The 13,876-nt window shown below is 36.1% G+C and overlaps 3 protein-coding genes across 4 annotated transcripts; 1 reads left to right on the forward strand and 2 right to left on the reverse strand.

Annotated features, from left to right (window-relative positions):
- Nucleotides 1–741: 741 nt before the first annotated feature.
- On the forward strand, nucleotides 742–3,065 carry LOC141387381 (U6 snRNA-associated Sm-like protein LSm6). The gene is made up of 2 exons (XM_073956989.1): nucleotides 742–916; nucleotides 2,834–3,065. The coding sequence occupies exons 1-2, from the start codon at nucleotides 826–828 to the stop codon at nucleotides 2,980–2,982; spliced, it is 240 nt and encodes a 79-aa protein (XP_073813090.1). The 5' UTR covers nucleotides 742–825; the 3' UTR covers nucleotides 2,983–3,065.
- LOC141387380 (uncharacterized) lies at nucleotides 2,977–9,506 on the reverse strand. The gene is made up of 3 exons (XM_073956988.1): nucleotides 9,312–9,506; nucleotides 3,549–9,252; nucleotides 2,977–3,487 (listed from the first exon to the last, which is right to left on the reverse strand). Exons 2-3 carry the CDS (start codon nucleotides 3,576–3,578, stop codon nucleotides 3,086–3,088), a joined length of 432 nt encoding a protein of 143 aa, XP_073813089.1. The 5' UTR covers nucleotides 3,579–9,252; nucleotides 9,312–9,506; the 3' UTR covers nucleotides 2,977–3,085.
- Nucleotides 9,507–9,655: 149 nt separating this feature from the next.
- Nucleotides 9,656–12,213, reverse strand: shrb (charged multivesicular body protein shrub). Of its 2 annotated transcripts, XR_012408555.1 has the most exons (5): nucleotides 11,806–12,142; nucleotides 10,748–10,925; nucleotides 10,303–10,598; nucleotides 9,863–10,238; nucleotides 9,656–9,771 (listed from the first exon to the last, which is right to left on the reverse strand). XR_012408555.1 is itself a non-coding variant. In XM_073956987.1 (4 exons), the coding sequence occupies exons 1-4, from the start codon at nucleotides 11,981–11,983 to the stop codon at nucleotides 10,198–10,200; spliced, it is 693 nt and encodes a 230-aa protein (XP_073813088.1). In that variant the 5' UTR covers nucleotides 11,984–12,213; the 3' UTR covers nucleotides 9,656–10,197. The 2 variants fall into 2 exon arrangements, 1 of the variants encoding a protein (XP_073813088.1); XM_073956987.1 differs by having other exon boundaries at nucleotides 9,656–10,238; nucleotides 11,806–12,213.
- Between the last annotated feature and the right edge of the window lie 1,663 nt (nucleotides 12,214–13,876).

Genomic DNA, 13,876 nt, shown 5'->3' on the forward strand with positions numbered 1-13,876 from the left:
CATATGAGTTGCCAAATCATTTTGATAGATGAAAATTTTCATAGTGGTCACACTATAGCTTTGTTCCAGAACTAAAAAGTTTTTACAATTTTTACGACTTTTACACATTTTACCCGAAAACCCGTTCCCGTACACAAAAAAGTTGTTAAATGTTCACTTCTCTTTAAACAAAAATGGCGCTGTATGACGCTCTCTTTAAAAACTTTTTACTCGACAAATTTGAGCGTGTAAAAAATAGTAACTTGGATGCCGGCGTCTGATTGGCTGATACGCCGACTTTGACATTTGTTCCAGCTCTTTTGACGTTTTTTTCAATTTTTGCGTTCCCGAACTTTTTGAAAAAACTTTTGTGTGAAAACAATTTTTTTCACTTTCTCTCTTTTACGAGTTTTACTATTAAAAAGTACGGGAACAAAGCTTATGTGTACAACATTCGCAGGTAGAAAATTTGACATCTCATACGACATTGATAGATGGTGTAAACAACGCTTAATACAAGCGTAAATATTGTATTAATAATATAAAACAATTATTGACTAAAATAGAAAACAAATGCTTCTTTTATAAATATCTCGAACCTTTATATTTAAAAAGATAAAAAAAGCCATTGAAAGCCAAATTATACCGATAGATTCGATAAACAATCAACAAAACCCTACACACTCTCGACTACTTTATTCGACTTTTAGATCCCTTAGTCGTTTTATTTTGATTTTGAGATTTATCGTGTTCCTATATTCCCTTCTTTCGTTGACAGTTGAAGAGAAGCGCAAGAGGAAATCGAAGCGTGTGCTAAAAGCGGATAAATAATTAATAACCGGAAAAATGTCGCGAAAAGAAGCTCTATCTCAATTTATCAATCAAATCCATGGAAGACCAGTCGTGGTCAAGTTAAACAGCGGCGTGGATTACAGAGGTACGTTCAAATTGTAAAATTCTAATATTATTCGCATTCTTTTACATGTTAAGTCAGTTTTTAGATATATACGACTGAATTATGTTTATATTCCATGGTTTATTCCATCAGAACTGACGGAACAAGTCTCGTTTAGGGGCACCTCTCGGATCGGGCTGAATCGGTCTACTCCTTCTGGTACCTTCCACACAAAATTTCGGAAAAGTTCAGTTTAGGGCCATCCTCGAATCGCTTTGATTTTTGTTATAACAATTTGTATTCACTGTCCCCTATACGACGGTACAAGTTTCATCTGGGGCAAGTCCATACTTCCTGAGAAATAGCCTGAAAGTTGCAAAAAAACCGTGTGTAGTGGTTGGAGCGAAAGATAACTCTCGAACCTATCTGCCGCTTCGATTCAAAATTTAGCCTTCGCAGTATTATGTCCAAACTTAGTTTAAGTTCGACGATAAGCCATATCGGTCCCCTCCAAGTACCTCCTCCACAAAAGTTCGGAAAATTGTCGCACGATAACTCTTGAAGGGAGTGATCGGTTTGGTCCATCCTTTACACATCCTAATATATCAACCAGATATAGGATCAGGTTCGAATATGGAGTATATTTGTCCACTCCCAGGGTAGCTCCCACAAAAAATTTTGGATCAGTTCACTTTAAGACCAGCTCTCGAATCACGTGTGATTTTTGTTGAAGCAACTTGCATTCGCTGCCTCAATTACGACTGTAAAAGTTTTTCAAGAGCACGTTCATACTTCCTAAGAAAACAGCCCGAAAGTTGTAAAAAGAACCCTATGGCTTCATATGTAGTGGCTGGAGAGCACGATAACACATTTGGATTAAATCAGTTGATCCCCGATTTGGTCCAAAATTTGGCCTACGTCATATTTTGTCCAAACTTAGTATCAGTTCGAAAGATGGGCATTACCGTTCCACAACTTCCGTTCTTCCCCAATATTTAAAAAATGTCACTAAAATGGTATGCACGACATCTCTTGAACGGGGCAACCAATTTGGTTCAAACTTTGGATCTCCTAATATTTTGTCAAAATTTAGTTTAACTTCTAAAATGCCCCATATCGGTCCTCTCCTTAGGGTTCCTCCTCCACAAAAGTTCAACATTTTTGTTTAAGTGCAGTTTAGGGTATGTTGGAAAATCCTTTGGAAATTAATACCGATGCTGTTCGTTTTGGTCCTATTTACAGCAATATTATTTTTTCGGTGGACAAGTCCATGTTTCCTGTCATACTGGTCCAAAAGTTATATGAAGACCCACTGAAATGACTAGTGGGCGCGATATCTATCGAAAAGATATGACTCCCAAAATAAAATCCACCTTCATAATGGACTATGTCTGTCCATTTCTTTAAGGACCTCCTCCGCAACACTTTTGAACATTAATCCTCATCCACATTTTTGTAGGCAAACTCAAATGTCCTAAAATGGCCACAAAATTCTGAAAAGACCGTGTTTAGGGTTCGTAGGTGTTTAGGGTTCACATAGGCTGAGGGTATATCTCTGTCTGCAAATCCGCCTGATACTTTTTTACTTGTTCTTTATTCACCTACCAGAAATGACACAAAACTTTACTCAAACGTTGGACGTGTTTTCAGCTTTAATGCTTAAACTCAATTTGCTTGATCCATGAGTTCCAATTGGACTTGTTTAAACTAATTCCAATCGAAATAGGTCAATAGGATCTACTGCTTCTTTGTCTCAAATGGCGGCTTATATCTGGTAATTATTCCGTCAACAGAGAGACTGTTTATCATTACAAAATTGACTGCTGTGATAGTTTTTGGATGAGGACATTATATGTGGATAATAAGTAACCACCGACTGCTTAGATCATTAGCCAGAAAATCATCATTTAAAATATGCTCCCAAATTAAAAACAAACGATATTTCTTTTTTCTTCACAGGTGTTCTAGCTTGCCTGGATGGTTATATGAACATCGCTCTTGATCAAACTGAAGAATATGTCAATGGTCAACTGAAGAATAAATACGGCGATGCTTTCATAAGAGGCAACAATGTCTTGTATATATCCACACAAAAGAGAAGAGTTTAACATTAGGGTTTTTTTTATTTTGTACAACACATTTTGTAATAAATAAATTAATTTAAAAATAAATAAATTATCACTTGGCTTAATTTTCGTCGTTATTCACACTTCAATTTGGATAATATTTCGTTCCATATTCCTTGGGTATGGCACCGTATTGACGTAACTCCTTCAATGAATAACCACGACCCAAAGAATCAATTAAACGTTCACCACGCCAACCGAATTTACGCACATAATAAGGACGCCAAGCACGACCGAAGTGGGGGTCAAATGGAATTTCACTTTCCTTAGTAAATGGGGAATTCCCCAAAAATAAATGCTCCACATAGTCCAAAATTGCTTTCTTCTTTTGAAAATGTTCCAAAAATAAATTAGCCTCCCTTTTGGGATCTTGAGAGGGTAGATTTTTAAAGTATTGGAAATCTCGTAAATTAACCGAATCGAAATCAATTACTTCATGTAGGTCATGAAGTAAGGCTTGGTGGAGCGGTAAAAATGCTCCCAAAAGCTAAAATGTTAAGAAATTAATACAGACGTTATTTGAAGAAAGAATAATACGAGTTGTTTACCAATAAAGCGGCAGCCAATATTCCCTTCATGGCGCTCGTTACTGATGTTTTAGGTTTTCCTACAATTTACTTGTTATCAGCTTAAGCTGATGTTTAAGACTAAACTTTTCAAAATAATTGTGGCATTAGTTAGTTACCAACCTCCCAATTCCAATTTGGTGGCCGCCAAATCATTTTGCAGAAGTTTCAAAACTTATCCCAAAATATTAAAATACAATTGCTTAATTCTTTGATATGTCAATGACTATGGGGATGACTACGAGCCATTTGTCACCCATTCATCAGAGCACAAACCACCTACAATTAACCATCTAATTAATTATTCACATCAGGTATAGATCGCATTTGACTGCTACTTGTTGTAGACTGACCACAGTGTGTATGGCTTTGCCACTGCATTTTTACAACTGTGTTTTTATTTTATTTATTTATCTACAACAAATGGGAAATTCAATATTTTGTTTGTAATAATGAACACAAGGTCAAACATTCATCCCATATTAATACCGGCATTTTTATCGGCCAATTGTGACGACTATTAAATGTAGCCAATAAATGTTTTTTTGAGAGTACTAATGATATTTGTATACGGTTTTCAGATTGATATATTGGGAACAACGTTGACGAAAGAGCTTCAAACATCAATTATTACTAACGCTCTTATACGGAAGTCTCATAGTTTCCCAAGAAATCCTTGTTAGGAACATAATTTTTCCAAAGGTGAAGTCCTTACTCCCTTTTTATAGCCGGCCCCCGAAATTTGGTCCAAAATTTTTGCTCCTCGGAATAGTTCTTCCATACATATAGTCCGAATATGGACTAATCGGTCCACTAAATCGAGTAGTATTTCGCACGGATCGTTTTGAAGCAGGTTACTCACAGACCCTATTATAACGGTATAATTTCTTTGGAGGTCAGGCCATAATTCCAGAGTTAAAGGTCTAAAATGTATTAGCGCAAGATATTCGCGTTAACGCACGATTTTGACATACGCTTTTGTATTACATGTTGCTCTGATGCCAGAAAGGAAAATGGAAGAAAATAGTTGCGAAAGAGATACGAAAATGCATTGGAGACTCATTTAATTTCCTTACGCATCGCATTTTTCTTACTCATCGCATCCCAATAGAAAGTAACCCCCCTGTGTAAATGCGTCTCTAGTTTGCATAAATTATGGGACACAATCAAGAGTTTTTGGCGAAGCAAAAAGTGCCATGAAATATCTGCAAAAGTTCTGCAAGCAATTTGTTTTAGATCCAACTGAACAGAAAAGGGATAAGAAATCAAACCCCAGGAAACCGAAAATACTCCGAAATACCCCCTTTCTAAACAAGACGGAACAATCAGCAGAGACAATTCCTATAGACCAATCTTTCCTCTGGATGCCAAGTATATATAGAAGACCTCAAGAGGTCATCTATAGAGGACCTAAAGAGGTCTTATGTCGTCTATAGAAGACCAGAAGACCTCAAGAGGCCTTCAATCGTGAATAGAACATCCAATATATCTTCTGTCGTCTGTTGTACATCGACGACTCGAAAGGACTTTTTTGGTTATAGATGACCTCAAGAGGTCTTTTGTAGGCTATATAAGACCTCAAAAGGTCTTTCGTTGACTAAAACAAGACCACAAGAGGTATGCTGTTGTCTATAGGAGACTCAAGAGGGGTTATGTCGTGTACGGAGGACCTTAAGAGACCTTTTGTTGCCTATCGACTACCACAAAGGGTCTTTTGTCAGCTATAGAAGCCTTCAGAATGTCTTATGTCGTCTATGGACAACCTCAAGAGGTTTTATGTTGGACTATAGATAACCTTAAGAAGTATTTTGTCGATTTTTACAAGACATTTTTTCCCAATATAGGCCCTCAAGAGGTATTCTGTTGCCAATAGAGGGTCTCAAGAGGTCTTTTGTCTGCTATAGAAAACCTCTAGATGTCTTCTTGACTGTAGATGTACTCAAGATGTCTTTTGTTTCCTATAAAAGAACTTAAGAGGTTATCAGTTGCCTATAGAAGATCCCAAGAGGTCTAGTTGCCTATTGAACACCTCAAGGGGTCTTCTTTTATTGAAGAACAACTCATAAGGGGGGTTACTCTGTATCGCGATGCGTAAGAAAAATTGTACCGAATCCAGTAATTGGTACTCTCTAATGCGTTTTCGCATCTAATTTTCGCAAATCTGGTATCACCGCACTCTGTAATACGAAAGCGTATGTCAAACTCGTGCGATAAGCGCAAATATCTTGCGTTAACAAAATATCAAACGCAAAGGAAACGAATCATGTAAGTTAGCATAATTAAATGCTTGTATTTATATCAGAATTGTTTATTCTTTTAGGGAAATGTTGCTAAAATGTTGACGTATAATAATTTAATAAATTATTATTAAAAAAATCAAATTACAATTAGTAATTATTTGCGGCATTGGAAAGTACTCTTCGTCGAGTCTCATATTTCATAGGTTTTAGTAATAATGGTGATACAAGTAAAAATGTTAAGACCCATATCTCGGGAAGTATAGACTAAACTCTGGAAAATTAAATATCGTTATAATTAGGGTACCAAGGGCTAGCTATGGTAAAAATTTCAGACCCATCCGAGAGTTGCTTCTAAACGACACTTGTTCCAAATTCTTTATTTGTCACCCAAAGTAGTAGTCAATGCTTATTTTTTACTGTATTTTTTATAAATCGTAAAAACACTTTGTATAGTTAAATGGAATATTGTTTTGAGGACCAATAGCGATTTGCACAAGAAATCGTATAGCTTTTACATAATTTGTTGCTACAAACGAACAATTTGCAATACATTAGTTGTCTAAATGTACATAACCGCATCTTTATTGAGACGAACAATTTGTTTCTCCGTTCCGCCACCGAATCCATAAATATTTTTTTTTTGTTATAAACGAATAGCAAGTTTTAAAAACGCAAGTACCCAACAAAAATGTTTTTAAAATGTTTTTATTTACAATTTTTTGACATTTCTTTTTCTCATTCTTCGTTATTGTTTACATTGTGCAGCCAGCGTTGCCATATTTTCAGTTTATTTTGCGAAAGCGTTTGCGTTTGTGATACAGAGTACCAAATTGTACTCTTAACGCATTTAACTTTCGCATCGCATTTGCTTTCGCATCGCAATACAGAGTAACCCCCAAGGTCTTCCTATGCTGTTGTGTCATGGCTATTGTTAACTGTCGTGAAAAGCTCGGTCGCCGGTTCTTGTTGCCTTATTATTCTAGACTCGGTTTATTACTGTCTAGAAATTATTCTGTGTGCCCGGTATACCTTCAAGAGAATTCTGTTGCCCATTTAAGACCTGAAGTGGTCTTTTGTCGGTAATTGAAGTCTTCATAATGTCTTCTGTCGTCTATTAAGAGGTCTTCTATCGTTTATAGAGACTTCATGAGGTCTTCTGACATATGTAGAGGATCTTATAAGAGCTTATGTTGTCCATGGACGACTCGAAAGGACTTTTTTTGGCTATAGATGACCTCAAGAGGTCTTTTGTAGGCTATATAAGACCTTAAGAGGTATTTTGTTGGCTAAAAAATACCGCAAGAAGTCTGCTGTTGTCTATAGGAGACCCAAGAGGTCTTATGTCGTGTATGGAGGACCTTAAGTGACCTTCTGTTGCCTATCGACCACCACAAGAGCTCTTTTGTCAGCTATAGAAGCCTTCAAAATGTCTCATGTCGTCTATGAGCAACCTCAAGAGGTTTTATATTGGACTATAGATAAACTTAAGGAGTATTTTGTCGCTTTTTACAAGACATTTTTTGCCAATATAGGCCCTCAAGAGGTATTCTGTTGCCAATAGAGGGTCTCAAGAGGTATTTTGTCTGCTATAGAAAACCTCTAGTGTCTTCTTGCCTATGCACTCAGAGGTCTTTTGTTTCCTATAAGAGGTTATCAGTTGCCTATAGAAGATCTCAAGAGGTCACCTTCAAGGGGTCTTCTTTTATTGAAGAACACCTCATAAGGTCTTCCGTTTGCTTTTGTACCATGGCTATTGTTAACTGTCGTCAAAAGCTCGGTCGCCGGTTCTTGTTGCCTTATTATTCTAGACTGTTTATTACTGTCTAAAAATTATTCAATAGAATTTTTTGTGATTGATTATCTGAACATTCCCATGGGAACTGTTTCCCATGGGAACAAATTCCCAATTCGAACTTCATTCAGAATGAGGGGAGATGGGAAATGGGAAAAAAAACTCCCACAAAATTTTATTCAGAATACGAAAATGTGGGAATGGGAAAAAATTCCCAACTCCCATGCGTTCAGAATAGGGCTGTATGTGATTATGTACACCAAAGGCTTGAAAAAATCACATCTGTTACCAGATTTCCTTGTTCGCCTCTAGAGGTGTGGTGGACGTTTGATTCTTTGGAAAATTTTCGGACTTTATTTTGACTTCTGTACATCCGGATTTTTTCACTACCAATTTTTCCATTTTTGTTTTGTTCTAAGGAAAAAAATTCGTCCTTTCTCCGTCATTTCTCCACTTCGATATGTGTTGTTACTAATAAGAGCAATGAATAAAGTTCCCTTTCCCCAATTTTACAATTTTTTGTAAGGGAGATTTCACTAACATCACTGAGAGCACCCCAATTCATATTAGCTCAATGATATGGGACCTACTGTTTATCGCTGAGTCCGAATGACGTGTCCTAAGACACCATTTGTAGAGAAGTTTTACATGGCTAAGATACTCAGGAAATGTCGCCAAACATTAGGTTGAGGGGTATTTTGCCACCGTTGAAAATTTGACGTTGCCTAGGAATCTGGGAATCCTGGGAATCTAACCCGGGCCTTCAGCGAGCAAGGCGTGTGTGCAAACCATTGCATGCACCTGCACCGGCCATACAGATGTGCTTAATAATGTAGCAAGCTGGATAAAGAGGTAAGGGCATATTTTGGATGGACCTTAGTTGTAGCTGGATTTTTTTCTTTCGAACCCCATACTTATGAACAACATTCTGAATTCTACATTGCATTGAATTAGAGAAAAGATATTTCAAATTCAGGTGAAAAAGTCCAGGAGCTCCAAGCTAAAACATGGATGCACAATGCGGTCTCACGGCAGCGAGTTCTTTCGTACCGGATTGACCCGAAACCATAGTGTTTCGGCCAGCGGCTGCCATCCCAGCATCAAACCTATGCTTCTACGTAGGTTTTTATGCTGCTACATCAACAATGCGGTGTCATCTCTCCCTAACTCCTCCTTTTCATATAGACCATATGGTCACCTGATTAAAGGTAAGACAGTTGCAGAATCTACCGCCAAAATCAATAGCAACCGTTTTTACGCCGTGGACTATGAAGTTTATGTGGACGCAGAACATCAAAGTCAAGAAAAGACAATTTCAGTGTACCAAAACCTTGATTCCATGACGTCTATCTCCACTTCATCAGTGTCAATCAAAATTGCTATGCTCACGGGATACGCTAACATATCTTCGCGTGCACAAAAGTTCATTTGTGTGTGTATGTATGTTAAACTAATGGTGGTATGTAACAATGTTGCTGCGATGTCTTGGTGTCTTGGCCATCACTGATTTATATGTTGACATTTCTGTCGAAGACAGGCAAATCGTTTTAACTAATAAACCCAACCGTCGTGGTATGGACATTGAATAAGGTGCATTCCATTTCTTAAAAAAACTCATCCGTTCCTTTTCAATTATTGCCGCACAATCAACTACCTGAAATAAATATAAGACTTTTTAAATTTATCGGCTAAAACATCTTTTGATAAACTCACATTATTATTTATCTCTTCATGTTATCAAAACACATTTGTAGGGGCAACAGAAAACCTATCATTCTACTTATCAGCCGTAGTCATGGGTATAATCTTTGCAAAGACAGTATAGTGGGGGCGCCAACTGAGTTGTTTTTGCATTTGCTTCTCTCTCACGTACAGTGTACGTGTACATAAACAAATGATGAACATCATGTGGTTGTTGTTTTTTCACCCATGCTTCACACATGCTTTAGTATTGATGGAAATATTATGGGCGACGCTGGCATAACCAAACACTATTTTTATTTTTTCGGAAACCTCTGCAATTATTTTTTTCTTGAATAACTCCATTTCACAGATAGTTTATTTTTAAAGTATAAATGTATATTTTTTCAATTTTGCGTTGTTTTTGTTTGTTTAAATTAATAAAATATGATTAGATTATGATTCCTTGTTTATCTCTAATTAAAGCGCACAGCTAGATAGACAGAGAGATGCAATAAATGGAATAAAAAGAACACGATAAACTAAATCAAAAAAATGATACAGGAAGTGTAAAAAATACATACAAATGTGTTTTTAGTTGCAAACGTTTTTTGAAGGTACAAACACCTCTGCTTCGGCTATTAATATCGATAATCATTTAAATTCTGTTAAAAAATTCCCATGATTTTATAAATCAAAACAAATCGATTATTGTGTGTAATGATTGTTGATAAATACTTTAGTTTTTATGCCAAGTTCTTTGAGTAGATTTTTTTTCTTGCAGTTTGATTCCTTTAAGTTTATATTTATACGTAGGCTTAATACAAAAATAAAACTTTGTTTCTTTGTTAGGGACCTTTTCACAATGGTCTTTTACATGAGATATTACTAAACACGTTACTGTATGTGATCTGTTTTTTTAGTTAGCCCAAGCCAATAATTGTTTCATATCGGGATCATCTGAAAACAGAGTAAATTTGTATTTAATTTCATACTTTTAAAATAGAGAAATAAATAAACATACCTTCTTCGGCTGCACTGGCGGCTGTGGCATTTGTTGTTGTGGCTTTTTTCTTTTCTTTGGCTTTTTCGATAACATCTTCGTCGGGAACTTCTGGTAATGTGGCAGATGGTTCGGGTATGCCAATGATTTCCTTATCGAAGTTCTCTTGTTCTAGTTCATCTAATTCACGTTCCAAATCTTCATCATCAATGTCAGCACCAAAGGCAACTGGATTCGAAATAGCATCGGAGATTTCACGAGCCACATCTTGTTGTTCGGCAATATCGTCCATCATATCGTGAACCTTGTCGACATCCCTGGAAAAATGGAAACAAATTTAGTAAAATATTAAAGTTCTACAAATACTGTTAAGTGAGAATCACTGGAGGCTCTGATTTTCAAAACAGAAACAACTTATGAATATGTTTCTTGAATATCCCATTTAAAACACATTTCTTCAACTTACATATTTTGATGGGCAGCTTTGAGGGCATCGGCAGCATTCTTCATTGTTGTCAATACAGCAGTATTTGTGTTGGCACTTTCCAATGCTTCACGCTGCATTTCAATTGTCGATAGGGTGCCATCGATTTGTTGCAATTGTTTCTCTAAGCGTTTCTTCTTTTTTAATGCTTGTAAGGCCACTAGAATATATGGGCAAAAATAATGTTAGTTCAATTATATTAAAAACGACATGCAAGGAGGAATAACAATTTTGAAAAAAGAATTTTGTAAACAAGAAATAAAAATGAATCAAATCCAAACATAGGACAAATTACAAAAAAACATTGTGAGATTCAAATGGAATATATGACTTTCATAGCAGGCATGTTCGAGGTAGATGACAATGTAACATTTGCAGACGCTGTACACTATTCCTAGTGCATTATGGAAAAACAATAATTTCCATGCTATGGCCAGTATTTTTCCATTAACCCTTTTTCATGTTTTCTTCTTATAACATCGAATGGCTTTCAGAAAGTCTCATAACCATTATCACAGGGGGAGAAAGAAAAAAACAAACAAAAAATTGCTCGTGTTAGGAAAAAAATTGGCCAATTATGAACACCGAATTTTTGGACGTTAACTAATAGATAGAATCATTGTAAACACTATATTACTTTCTGTTTATGTGTACGTGATGTAATGGTGGCATGACCATTGCAAAGCAGTTGCAAACCAGACCGGGATACGGACATTGACATCATTGATTGCGTTATCAGGAAAATGTTTTCATGGTTAGCCAATAATATACAAGAAACAAAAAAAGAAATGGTAAATTCAAATAAAATCTGTGTTTGGACAATTATTTGTTTTTGTTGATAAAACACACAACCATTTCATATGACTCATAATTATCATCATCATCTGGGGTAATGGCACACAAACAACATCTACACCGTCACAAAATTAAAATTTCATTATCCAGCGCTTCCCACCGTACCGTTTGCCGCACAAAGGAGTTTGGGAACCTACTGCATTTTAGTTGGGGCTTAGTGTAATGTTTTCCCCTTGCCAACTTACCTCTTTTGTTTTTGGAAGCATTTTTTCTAGCTATATTCAATTCCTCTTCGATTTTCGATTCTAGAAATTCTTGCTTTTTGATCAGCATATTCTCGGTCTCACGAAGTTTTTGTATGGCCTCTCCAGTGGTGGGAGCCTGTTCTTTTTTGCCACCAAACATTTTTCCAAAGAAACTCATCTTGGCTGTGGTTTATTTCTTTCTTTTGTTGTTCCTTAAATTACGATTAAAAATATTAAAATGTTCTATTATTATTGCGAACTATCTTCCTCTTTTATGCTGTTTAATTTTTTCCTATCTGTGCGTCATCGACTTTGACGTTTATTATATTGCATTAACAGGGTGATTCAAAAATAATCAAAACAAAGACGTATAGCAATAAAGACCCGAACAAATGCATTTTCCAAAAACATATGCTAATAGTTCCACATTTTGGTTACAGATGGCTACACAAGTCACTGGAATTGATAACAGCAATGCCAATCGTTTTTGATTCCCATTTCTCGCGGCAGAAAACATTAACGTCGTGTTTTGTGGCTGAAATTTATTTCTTTTCTTTTTTTATTGTTCATTCAATGAAAAAATCAAAAGCGAATGCCGTCAAACTTGAGTTTTAATGTTTTTCTTGTCAATATTCCAATGACTAACAGTTTTCGTTTAACAGAATGTTGCTATGACATCGTAGCAACAGAGGTTAACTCCCTCTACAGTTCATTTTTAACAATTGACTTTTCCTATCTTGTAATATTGACATCTTTGATCAAAATGCACTTAGGGATTTCGACGAAGAAAATTTACCTTCAACATTAGCTTGACATTAGTGGCGTTCCAACACTTTTTACAGAACATCTAGGAAAAGGGCGAACTGTCAAAAATTTAGTTCACATACAAATTTCTTCAAAAAGTATGGAAACGAAAAATGAAGAATTTGTAACATGGCAATTGGTCTATTCCATTACTTTTGAAAATGGTAAAACCGGCTCCGAAGCCTGGGTACTTGCGCAAGCAGACATGGCAGTGCTTGGTGTGTTTGAGAGAAAAATTCTTCGAAAGATCTACGGACCAATCTGCATTGACGGTGAATATCGACGTCGCATGAACCTCGAGCTGTATCTGCTGTACAACGACATCAATATTGTTAAACGTATCGAAATGCAGCGATTGCGTTGGCTAGGCCATATCATAAGAATGAGCGATGATGACCCCGATAAAAAGGTGTATAACCCAGATAAAGCCACTGGTCGTTTAAACGCCACCAAAAATGGTTGCAAAAATTGACGTAAAACTCTGATTTTTTCGAATATTTTTGTGGAATTTTTTGCATTTTGTTATAATATTGTCTGTTATCTGTCATTTCACGCTTATAAGGCTTTATTTGACCTATGCATTTCCACGCAATTGGCCAAAAACCAAAGCAATTCACAAAAATCGACTTTTTGAAATTTTCGACTTTTTATGAAAAATTTAAATATGCGATAAAAATTTAATCATAAATGATAGAATCATAAAAAGTCAGGGATTTGTTAGAAATATAGTAAGAGTATTTTCTCAATCAAAAACCAAGGGATTGGCATATAAGGATACACCTATATTGCCCTCCAAAATTTTTGGCAGTTTTAAAAGAAAGCCCGATTGCGGGAAAACTATACGTTTTAGAGAAAAAAACTATTTTTTAAAAAATGCTTAAAAAGTCTCAGGAATATAATTTTCGAAAACAATTATCGGCGCTAAGTGGGATAAACACAGACTTGGCGGTGCACGCAGAATTGGCAGGCCAAGGAATAGATGGCGCAAACAAGTGAATGATGAGATGAAAAGGCGCGGTATTCCAGAAAGCGAAGCAACAAATAGAGAGAATTGGAGATCTTTTCTTAGTTCGGCCTATAGAACAAATGTTATGTAATGGGCCAGCTAAGTAAGTAAAGGCCTGCGTACATAAGCTGCTCTGCCTGATTGCCTTGCTTTCCTGCTTCATTTTTGACATAATAAAAATAAAAGAATAAAGAAGGCCGAGGAAATATCGAACTGGATTGCCCTATTCTTTTTTATTCTTTTATCAGAAGTCATGGTAGA

Source organism: Musca autumnalis, unplaced genomic scaffold (assembly GCF_047663935.1).
Source record: "Musca autumnalis isolate F117 unplaced genomic scaffold, ASM4766393v1 scaffold_5, whole genome shotgun sequence".
Classification (NCBI taxonomy): domain Eukaryota; kingdom Metazoa; phylum Arthropoda; class Insecta; order Diptera; family Muscidae; genus Musca; species Musca autumnalis.